Raw genomic sequence first — 11,449 nt, forward strand, 5'->3', positions numbered from 1 at the left:
ACTTGCCTGCAGATGACATGTGTCACCTGTGATCCTGTCCTTATTTATCCAGAACATGATAAAGCGACACATCTGTATAAAAAAGAAAAAAAAACACTAGTTCTGTAGTGGCCAGGTTCATTTTGCACATTTTATTTAGCATATAAATGTTTAAATAATCATCATTGTTCATTTGTTGATAATCAGTGAATAATTATCACCAGTTATCTTTCAAAATGTTCTATTTTATAGATGAAAAACTGGTTTGTTTTGCATATTCTGAACATTTTAATCAGCCAGGAAATCTTTCAGTGAAAAATCTTTGAATATTTATCGCCAATTATCATTCCAAATGTTCTATTTTATTAAGAAAAAGGGGTTATTTAGCGTATTTTGAACACATCATCCATCCAGTAAATGTTATATTTATAATTATTATGTATTTGTTAACCACTGAATTTCTATCACTAATTATTATTTAAAATATTCTATTTTATAAAAAAAAGAATAGCTTCTTGACTTACAAATTCGGACATAATGATACTTTTCATCAGTATCTAAAATAAAATACATTCAAGCCTATCCCAGAATTACTGTGCTCCCTGTCCCAAATGCCGCACTTGATGTGGATTTGCGGCCATGGGGCGTCCCGTTTGACATTTTAAGGTGCTCACGAATGGCACAATGTGCCCTTTTGCATTGATGTGGTCTTCACAGCGGACTATTACCCAGTAGGCCATTTTACAAAGTGTAGACTATGGTGCCATTTGGGATGGGGCCTATGTGAGCTGAACCTTTCCATAAACCAGTGGCCCCAGTGTCTCACTGAGCTGATTAGCACAACACAGGCCTGTTTTTAATATAAATATATATATATACGCCTTTACGCCATGGTCATTAGTATTAGAATTAAATTTAGCTTGAGGTTGTGTTAAGGTTACTTTTAGATGACTATATAGTTGTAAATGATCTGAGACTGTTCCTGTAAAAGTAAGATTCTGGGATGGAAAGTACTTTTTGGTTTCCTTTTAGTTAATTTGGATACAAAACATATAAACAAAAATAATACTTTTATGTATATAAGTGAATCACCACCATAATATGGTTAACAAGGCGTTTCCGTTGGATTACTAACATGTTTTGAGTGGTTTTTATCATGTTGCTAACATGTTGAGTGGTTGTTTGTGTTGTAATAATACAGTATGACAGGTTAAATAACTTTTTTCTTATAATAAAAATAACTGAACATTTAAATACAATAAAGCAATACAGAAAAAAATATAAAATTTTACAAAGATTAAAGTGCAAAGGAGTTATAAAGACCAATAGGTGTTACTTTACAATAAAGTCTCATGAGTTAACCTTAGTTAATGCATAAACATTAACAATGAGCAATAGCTACATTTGCTACAGAATTTATTAGTCTTTGTAAAAACAAATACAACTTCATTAAATAACACAGTTGCAAATTTTGATTTTAACAATGTATTGTTAAATATTGGAATTACCTATGATTAATGAATGTTTAGATAAAAATTATTGGGAGTTTGTTTACTAATGAATTAACTAATGAATGAAGTGTGTGTGTGTGTGTGTGTGTGTGTGTGTGTGTATATATATATATAAGTGGGACAAAACAATGAAGAATCAAACAATAATTAGGGCATGTTGTAGTCCAGCGTAAATTGTAAACTTTTTATTTTTTTTTTCAATGAAAAGGCTATTAAATCTTTCCTCGTCAGCATTTTTGAAAAAACTTGCCAGCCACAGTCAGCGATTTTGATGATTTTCACTAAAAAGTTATGGCTTCCAGTATATTTTGCTGTATTAATATTTAAATGTGCAATGCACCAAAAGTTTTACTTTTAAACAAACCAAAAAAATATCGTATTATTGCTCAATGCTTATAGCATTGTTTTTTTTTTTTTTATCAACACTTAAATATAGGTAGGTTTCATAAAAAGTTGTAGTTTTGAGCAAAAAAGGTGAGAAAATCTATTTTTTTATCAAAAACTACATCTGGATAATATTCAGTAGGATTAGCATTAATCCAGTAAATCACGTTTATCAATAGCGCCAAAGCTTGCACAAACATAACATTACCACTTCCTGGATCAACATTTTACTCCGTAACATTATGCCGTTTTCATTTATATGCTGTCTATTGCTGATGATTGCATAATTTTTCATATGCATCTGTTTACATAAGAGATTGCTTGTTTCTCCGTCCTGTTCATGTGTGTTTTTGTTCAGCAGGCTTTGTAATCGTTCAGAAGATGTGTAATTAAAAAACTTGTCTTTGGCGGGGAAACCTTGTCTTCTAAAAGACTAGATAACTCGTCAATGGCGGGGAAAGAGTTAAGTCTAAATATTTAAGTAGCCTGTTTGGCGCTGTAATGAACACCATAGCAAATACACAAATCTGAATGGCTTTTTAAAAACAATTTAAATACGTTTCAGAAACAAAGTAGCGCAGCTGTTTGTTTGTTTATAGGGTTTCCAGGGTAACAGCTGCATTTGTGCTGTTCAGCGCCATCTGCTGTCAGAGAGTGAAAGTGCACTTGTGCATTTAACCAGTTGATGTGAAAAATATTCTTAAAATGCACTCAAAATTCAGAATAATTTTTAATAATTTATTATTATTTGTATTTTGAAGTGCCCACGATGACAATATCGTGCATATTCATTATCGTGATATATCGCATTACAGAATACCGGCACTTGTCTAGAATATCATATTCATAGTTTTATGGTTTGCTAGGTGAAAATTGTTAGTCCAGTTTGCTTGGAATATAGCACATTTTTCTGTAACAAGCCGCATGATTCAAGTACAGACAAAAGCCGTGGCTATTATATTTACACAACCCAAAATACACTCTGCCTTCTACTTTGACCTTGAGGTGATAAAGAGTGATGATGCTGTACTGTTTAATTTGATGTCTTTGATCATTTCTTTTTTTGGTACTACCTTAACATTAGCATTTTGAAATTGAGGCGCTAACATTGCTGTGCAGTTCTGCCATTTTTAGGCCTCTTTTTATCTGTTTGTAATCCACAACATTTGAAGTGTCCACAGAAGAAGTCAAAAAGTTAATACGAGGTCTCGGATAGTGAAAAAAATAATCTTCCATGCAAAAAATCTGTTGGGTTTGGCTTTGGTTTTTTTTTTCTTAGGGTGGTGTTTTTTCCTGTATGAAAATCCATCTAATTACAGGATCCCATCAGCAAGACTCTCATTATCTTGTTTTTTGTTTTGTTGTTTCATGTGTTTTAGGGGGTTTGGGTTTGTTCGTTTTGTCTCTCTTTTTCTTTTTACATCTTTTCCGTTTTTTTTCTTCTTCTTTATTCTCATGCAACTCATTTGTCCTTGCAAATTCTGGTTTGTGGTTTTAAAACTGTCCCGTGTACTGGAATGCACACAATTTTCACTGCTTTTGAAGTCCGTTTTGTATCCACTCTAAAAGAGTCATTTGTTTTCGTCCCCTCCAACCCTCTTTTCACACACATTTCCTTTTAGAGAGCCCCCCTTAAAGGATCAACCATTTGATTAGTTTTAATTTTTTGAGTTACTGTTGCCTTCCATCCTACGGCTAGTCTTCATATCACAGATGTTTTCTCATGAGAGCGGACCACTTCTTATTTAATGTACCTTATGAGACACACTGGCTGTTTTAATAAAATGAAGACCCTTGTTATGTTCATCCTCGATGTCTTTCCTCTGTTAATAATCCTGCTATCTCCCTTTTGCATTCGGGATAAAACTGAATGGCCTTTGAATTGTCAGAGGAGGTATTTTCGGGACATCAGGATTCTGGCTTGGCACACGAGAGTGGAAATTGTTGTCCAGCTAAGCCGAGGAGTTAATGTGTCTGTGTTCGTACATTTATCGCTGTCTGTAGTACCAAATCTGGCCGTGTTTGGGTCGAAGTTTCCAGGGTTGACAGGAAGCCCAGTGCTCCGTAAGTGCATGTCTGTCCTGAAAGTTTGTGTACTTGCACAGATATTTCTGTGATCTTACTGTACACTAGGGATGGACAAATATGAGTTTTCGAAGCCCTCTACAACATGCCCTTTGCAAGAGAATTTTAAGACTCTTGGGCTCGGCCAATTTATTATCAGCTTGTCAAAATATTCTTTTTAGTAACATTGACCTATTGTGTATCTTCTTTAAGTTTTTTTTACACTCACTTTGTTGATCATTCGGTCACATACAAGCTGTTGAGTTTAATTACAGAGCATAACTCTTTCTTCCAGACAGAAATTTAATGTTTAATATCAATTCACTATGCTACAGTATTAAACAGTGCATCACTGGCTATACTTACAGTGAGATTGGACTGCTAACAGAGGTCTTGAATGTCCAAGACTTCAAATCCATTTCATTTAAGCATTAAAAACCCCATCGAGGTTGTCTGAGTTCTGTCAGAGAGGGTTTTTACTCAAAAGCTCATGGTGCATATGCTAGAAAAGAAAAGGATGTGTTTTTACATGGCACCGAAGCACAGACGATTTATACACTGAGCATGAACAGACTGCTATTTAATCATTTGTGGATTCAAATAAGATTACCTTGATCTTCCTTTGGTTTTCCTCAGTTATCGTAACTTTATCCTAAAATCCTTCTGAATATTAAGTGAATATTATGCTAAATTGTGAATATAGGTTTTAAAGTTTTGAGTTTAACAGGATATTGATCCTGTCTTTTCATATGGCTGAAGCGTTCAGTGACCACAGGATGTCAGTGAAGATGAAATAAACCTAATGTAAAAAATACTTAATTTTTCTGAAATTATTTTCAAAAATAATAATGATAGAATATATATATATATATATATATATGTGTGTGTATATATATATACAGTACAGACCACAAGTTTGGACACACCTTCTCATTCAAAGAGTTTTCTTTATTTTCATGACTATGATAATTGTAGATTCACACTGAAGGCATCAAGGGCTATTTGACCAAGAAGGAGAGTGATGGGGAGCTGCACCAGATGACCTGGCCTCCACAGTCACCGGACCTGATTCCAGATTTAAAGCAATTCTGTATTGATCAAAATATCATAATCTTCAATTAAGAAATATTGATCTTCACAGCTAAAATCTCATATTTGTTGAATATTGGTCCCCAGGTTCCAGGGCAGGTGAATTATTACCTTTAACAGCTTTTTAACTGACAATTAAACAAAGCGGGCATGATTTTATCTGTAAAATATTTTCCCTCTCAATGCACTTTGCATGTCCTCGTTGTTTGTTGTGACTGTGACCTATTATTGTTCAGGTGAAGAGCTGCTCAGAGCAACACATAATGAGAGAGACAATAATCGTCAAGCAAAATGTGCAATTGAGAAATAACAACATCATCCTGATGAGCCTTCTCCCTCATCCTGAAGCCATTTCTCTCTCTTTTCTCTTGTAGTTCAGTGTCAGATGGAGATGATGAGAAGATTGCACCATGTAAACATTGATCATCTTCATGTGGGTTGGTGTCAGTCAACTTTCTATGGTTCTTTTGTCAGCCGGGCCCTTCTGGACTCTCAGTTCAGCTACACGCCATCGAAGAGTCAGTTGTGCTTATATATGGTAGGTTTCGCTCAATCTTTGTCTCTGTAAGGCAGAATGTGCATATAAAATGTTTGTCCATATCCTTTTTGACAAATTATTTCAGCTATTTCAAAGCTCCTAGAACAGCAAAAGAACCTAAATATATATATATATTTTTACTAATTTTACTTTTTTTCCAATGAAATAGTTTCATTATCCACAGAAAGCACATTTTCTTTTTCCCGGTTTGTCACCTAAAAATGCATAAATGTGCATAGAAACTTATTTTTTCAATATCAGCAGAATTTTTTTATTTAAAATAAATGCTGTTCTTTTAAACTTTTTATTGACCAAACAATCTTGAAAATGTATCACAATTTCCACACAAATACTAAGCAGCACAACTGTTTTCAACATTTGCAATAACAAGAAATGCTTATTGAGCCCCAAATCTGTCAACAAAATATAATTATTTTCTGAAGAATCATGTGGCACTGAATCAAAGGCATTTTCTTAGTGATTTTACATTAAAACAACTGTGAAATATATATATATATATATATATATATATATATATATATATATATAAAGAAAAAACACATTTGAAATGAGTGAGACTCACTTTGTTTTCTACTAACGTTTGTGATCCTGGACCACAAAACCTGTCTTATGTAGCATGGGTATATTTGTAGCAAAAGGCAAAACTTTTATAGTGTTTTCTTTTATCCCACAGAACATTAGGATATTAAATAAAGATCATGTTCCATGAAGATATTTAGTAAATTTCCTACTGTAAATATTTTGCAATTCATCACATGCTTTCGTGTTAAGGTGGACATGAATAAACTTGTTATATTCACTGTCCAAATTCCGAAATGACTAAAAATGTTAAGAACTTTACCAGTATTTCCAGAAAATCTTTTGGTTTATTCGAATAATGGGAAAACGATGTGCATATACAGTATAGATATTGTGTCTCAGGTATGTAGCTGTCCTTATGGTATCACCTTGCTCTTTGCTTTTTTTCCCCTCTGGACTTCCCTATCTCTATTTCTGTTGTATATGCGCGTGCACACACACACACACACACACACACACACACACACACACACACACACACACACACACACACACACACACACAAACACACACTTCTTTCCTACTGCACTGCTTTGCTCTACCACTTTCCATTCTCTCTCTCTCCGCCTCTCTCTTCCCCATCGTTTCTTGGCTGTGGACAGCATTCCCCCCTTGTGTAAACAGGAGGCTGGTGTGCGTAGCGGGCCCGGCAGCAGCCTCGTCTAGACAGGGTTTCCTCCCCTCTGTTTATTTAGCCTGCTATCGCAGAGCTGATGTGTACCTTCAGGAGTGGATTCAGGACCCGGACACCCCCTTATCCACCGGCGCAGACACCACCCATCGCAGATGTTGATGGGCCGATGGCGGCACGAGGACGGAGGAATCATCAGACAAGCTGCATTAACAGCAGCCAGATCTTTTTCCTTGAACACACACAAACAAAGGTTGTACACCTCCACTCGCCGACCTAACTGGGACAGCAGCGGTGTAAACAGACTCTGATTCCAGTGCGGATTTGGATGAAAACGTAAACATCAAACTTTGACTGTTCTTCGCACCCCTCCTTCATTCACGCCCCTGTCCGTTTCTCAGTCCCGTGGTCCACGCTGTCTGTAACTTTCCTCAGACTTCCCCCTCAGGCCAGATGTGGATCCCTATCAGAGTGTTTGTTCAATCTCCTCCTTGTGGTGGCAAGCAGGCGCTCCTCACTAAAAATATATCAGACACCTAGCAGCTGCCAGAAACCCCACCCTGCACCAAGCACACTCTCCACATGAACAATGAAAGCATTCAGAGGGCCAATGGGTCCACAAACTGTGAGACTTGATAGACATGGTTTCATATGTTCTTCTGGCTCTCAGGTACTAGGTGTTTTTTTGTTTTTGTTTTTTTTATATATAGTAAAGGACATGAAGTGAATTTTTTCTGATGTATCATGTCATTTTATGGCATTCATTATTCAGTTTCTAGTATTTGTAGTATATATATATATATATATATATATATATATTTATTTATATATATATATTTATATATAGTATTATATAGTATTATTTTATATTATATATTATATGTTCAGTGAAATTTGAGGAATGATTAGGCAATGTTATTACTGAGAGCTTGATTTTATGCACATTTTAGAAATGGCAGAGTAAAAAATTAGAGCTTGGTTTTATGCATATGCTATATAGTCAAAAATGGTTAAAAAATAGTGAAAAATTATCCTGTTTTTCTAAATTGATATTTTTTATTTTGTTTCAAATGATGTGTTGTGCATTTGAGAAATTCTTAGCATTTTTTTTTTTTTTAGGAAATGTAATGACTGTATGTTTAGCTGACAAACATACAGACAAACAAAAAAACAGACAAACAAAGACAGTTGGGTCCGAAATTTGAAATCAATACAAATAATTATATAAGCTATATTCTCATTATCATAGCATAATACACTACACAAGTCAGAGATTTTGGTGGGTGGTGGTATCCTAGAAACCACTTAGCAATACACTAAAAACCACTCAAAATTTTAGAAACCACAATGCAACACTTAAAAACCTCTTTGAGCATCACAGTGACCAGCACCAGTCAAATTTTGTGCCGATCTATTTTCATTATGCACTTTTGCTTATGTCTGTATTTGTGTTTTGTTTTTGTCATTTAAAGTTGCGTACACTGTTGTTGCAAAAAGCATTGTGGATGCATTCAGAAGTGGTGCTTAAATACATTATTGATTCAGTCCACTCCATTTCAACAGGGACTTGGAGAAGACTAACTGAATCTTACCTGTGTCTAAGCAGATCTTGAGATCTCCTTGAGTTGTTTTAGATTGCCATTTTTATGTCATTTGGGGAGTTTCAAGATCATCTTTCCACGGTGTCTAAATGCATTTAATATCAGAACAGAACCGTGGTATAAATCCTGTCTTTGGATAATGGATAATGGACAGAGTTGACTGACAAGTTTTGCCCATCTTCGACAGAACATTAATGAATTTATTTATTTTTTTACACTCAAAATGTCAGCCTTCTGTCAGTGAGATTAATCCACTTTGACTTGCTGACAGTTCTGTTCCCTTGGTAGATTAACGTATACTGCATCTTTTCAAACTTCATATCTTCAATTTGACCTTTCATACGGTTGTCAAAACAGCCTTTACTGCCTTTTGTATTTTGGTCTTGCTACAGTGTTTATTGTTTTTGAAGCTTATAGATAGTACCCTGTGTTGAGCAAGTCAGGACACTTTGGTTGGTTTGCTATCTTCAGAAAGACTATTTATGTTTTGTCTCTGGTTCTGTTTCTCTGTAGATCTCATCAAGACAGCCCGGGGTTCTTTGTGCTTGAAAGCCTGCAGGTTGACCCCAAAACTCATAGAGATCTGTAAATAGAAGGACTTCTCAGCAGATGGGTAAGCCTTTAAATCAATGAAATTAATGCAGATGGACTAATGTGTGGGTGTGTATGTGTGTGAGTGACTTAGTTCAAAAAAATATGACCAGAATATCAAATCTGTGTGTGTGTATATATATATATATATATATATATATATATATATATATATATATATATATATATATATATATATATATATATATATAATGTTATATTTTATTATATTGTTTTATATTATATTTTCTATTTATATATGTATATTATTCCTAAATGTATTTCTAAATATAATTTGTACAACCTTTTTCTTTTACTTTTTATTTAACTGTTAAGTTATTATATATTGTTGTAGACAACATCTAGCATTTTTGTATTGGTAAATGATGGATTGGCTGAGACTCTGGATAAAGGGTCCAATCCCTTGTTTACTTCAGTCTCCCTTGTAGTTTGGCTTGAGATATTCTCTTATAATTCTGATCTGAAAAACCCCCCCAAAAAACATGAAAACAGAAACTGCCTTTTGAAATCAGTTGTCTAATCAGCCTAGAGTGCTTGTCTAATGGATCGATTAGTAATGAAGAAGAGTTGAATTCATCATTTCATTAGAGTGATTTGTTTACACATTGCCTTTCACTCCCACACTGCAAGAGACTCGACCACAAGCAGATGCTAATGAGGGGGATAAAGTCTGAAACTGATTGGGAGGAAGTAGAAAGGGTGTTCAAAAGAAAGGTAGTGAAAGTAAGCAAACTAGTGATGATTTTTCTTTATACATAATGAGCAAGCACCTTTTGTCTGTTGATTGGTGTCTGTTGATTTCAGTGTCATGCTGGGTGGCCCGGCCCACTGTGAAATCTGACTGGGCCAATGGTCCTCCAAATTGGCCATGATTATGTCAAATCGCACAGCTGTTTCACTTTTAATATGGCCTGTAAAAATTGCTTGAAACTTGACATATTGACATATTGACAGAGTGGTAGCTTGCTGTTATCAAAAATGTGATGTCAAATCTTTGACAGGGGTCACTTCCAGATTCTGAAAATGGATGAATGGATCAATGACAATGAAAATCTCTTTTCTGTGTGCGCAGGCTGAAGAAGGCTAGTGTGGATTATGAGAACATGTTCGAGGAGGTGCCCATTGTCATCAAGAACTCTCATCTCATCAACGTTCTGCTGTGGGAGCTGGAGGACAAATCCACTACTGCAGACAAACACAAGCTCTTGAACCTTTCCAGCAGGTTTGACCACACACACATGCATTACTATACAAGTGCAGTATTTCCTAATGCGAATGAGGACATGTGTTAATTTATACTAGTGCTGAGATATTCCTTATGATGCTTGCTCTCATTAGCAGTAACTTATCTCTGATGAGGACTAATGAAGAGGTCATTGCCGCCCAGGTGATTTGCTCCTAAAGGACATCTGCTTTTAATGGCTTTCATGCCAGACTATCTAAATAAAAGGATTTTGCTAACAGTGAAACTGTTCATTAGACAGTCCTCAGACTTTTAGCTCTTGAACTTAAAGTGAACATTCAAATATGACAGTTCACAAGCAGCTTTACTCCTCATTCTGACAGAAGCTAGACATCTCCTACCTTGATCTGACAGAATAAATGTGGGGATGAATTTAAAGACACAATTTCTAGGAAGGGTTTTTATTATGTACTAAAACACTATCTGTTTCTAAATTCATCCTTTGTAAGCACCACTGTCACCAAAATGTCAATTCTGCAGGTCATTCTGTCTTCAACAATAACATCCGAAAACATTTGCTGGCAGCTATTAAATCATGTTTTGCAGTACTCCATCGGTTTCAGTTTGTCTTTGTGAGGACTGCGTTTCAGTAAGATTTAATTGAATGGGGTCATGAACTGCCTTTGTTTTTTTATTTTATATTGTTCTCTGAGGTCCACATATAAAGTTTCAGGATCGTCTTTTAGTTTCAATCTTTTTGAAAATCCTGCGTCAAATTGTGCCTTGTTCATTAACAAATCCACAGTAAAATGAAGAGAACAAAGGCCGAGTTCTTAATGACGCGGTCTGGAACTTTTGGTTTCTGCGTAGACCTGCCTTTGCCACTCTTGACATTTACGCTACTGCAGTATATTTGTGAATCAGCGGGCTTGGCTAAACAGGCAGTGATGTAGAATCTGTAGGCGGGGCAAAGCAGGCATTAATGTAGGATTAGTAGGCAGGGCTAAACTGGCAGTGATGTAGAATCTGTAGGCGGGGCTAAACAGGCAGTGATGTAGAATCTGTAGGCGGGGCAAAGCAGGCAGTAATGTAGGATTAGTAGGCAGGGCTAAACAGGCAGTGATGTAGAACTGTAGGCGGGGCTAAACTGGCAGTGATGTAGAATCTGTAGGCGGGACTAAACAGGCAGTGATGTAGAATCTGTAGGCGGGGCATAGCCGGCAGTAATGTAGGATTAGTAGGCAGGGCTAAACAGGC

At 35.7% G+C, this 11,449-nt stretch overlaps 1 protein-coding gene and 1 long non-coding RNA gene across 2 annotated transcripts in view; both read left to right on the top strand.

The window, feature by feature from the left end:
* eif3hb (eukaryotic translation initiation factor 3, subunit H, b) overlaps positions 1 to 8,990 on the top strand; it is a 41,328-nt gene extending 32,338 nt beyond the window's left edge. Inside the window, 3 exon segments of the mRNA XM_059555426.1 lie at positions 5,402 to 5,527; positions 5,530 to 5,565; positions 8,911 to 8,990. Of these exon segments, the coding sequence (XP_059411409.1) occupies positions 5,402 to 5,527; positions 5,530 to 5,565; positions 8,911 to 8,990 (242 nt within the window).
* A 636-nt stretch (positions 8,991 to 9,626) lies between these two features.
* On the top strand, positions 9,627 to 10,802 carry LOC132144719 (uncharacterized). Its single transcript, XR_009434388.1, has 2 exons — positions 9,627 to 9,732; positions 10,082 to 10,802. It is a non-coding gene; the product is annotated as an uncharacterized LOC132144719 (long non-coding RNA).
* Positions 10,803 to 11,449: the final 647 nt, after the last annotated feature.

The sequence above is a fragment of the Carassius carassius genome, chromosome 8 (genome assembly GCF_963082965.1).
Source record: "Carassius carassius chromosome 8, fCarCar2.1, whole genome shotgun sequence".
NCBI lineage: Eukaryota > Metazoa > Chordata > Actinopteri > Cypriniformes > Cyprinidae > Carassius > Carassius carassius.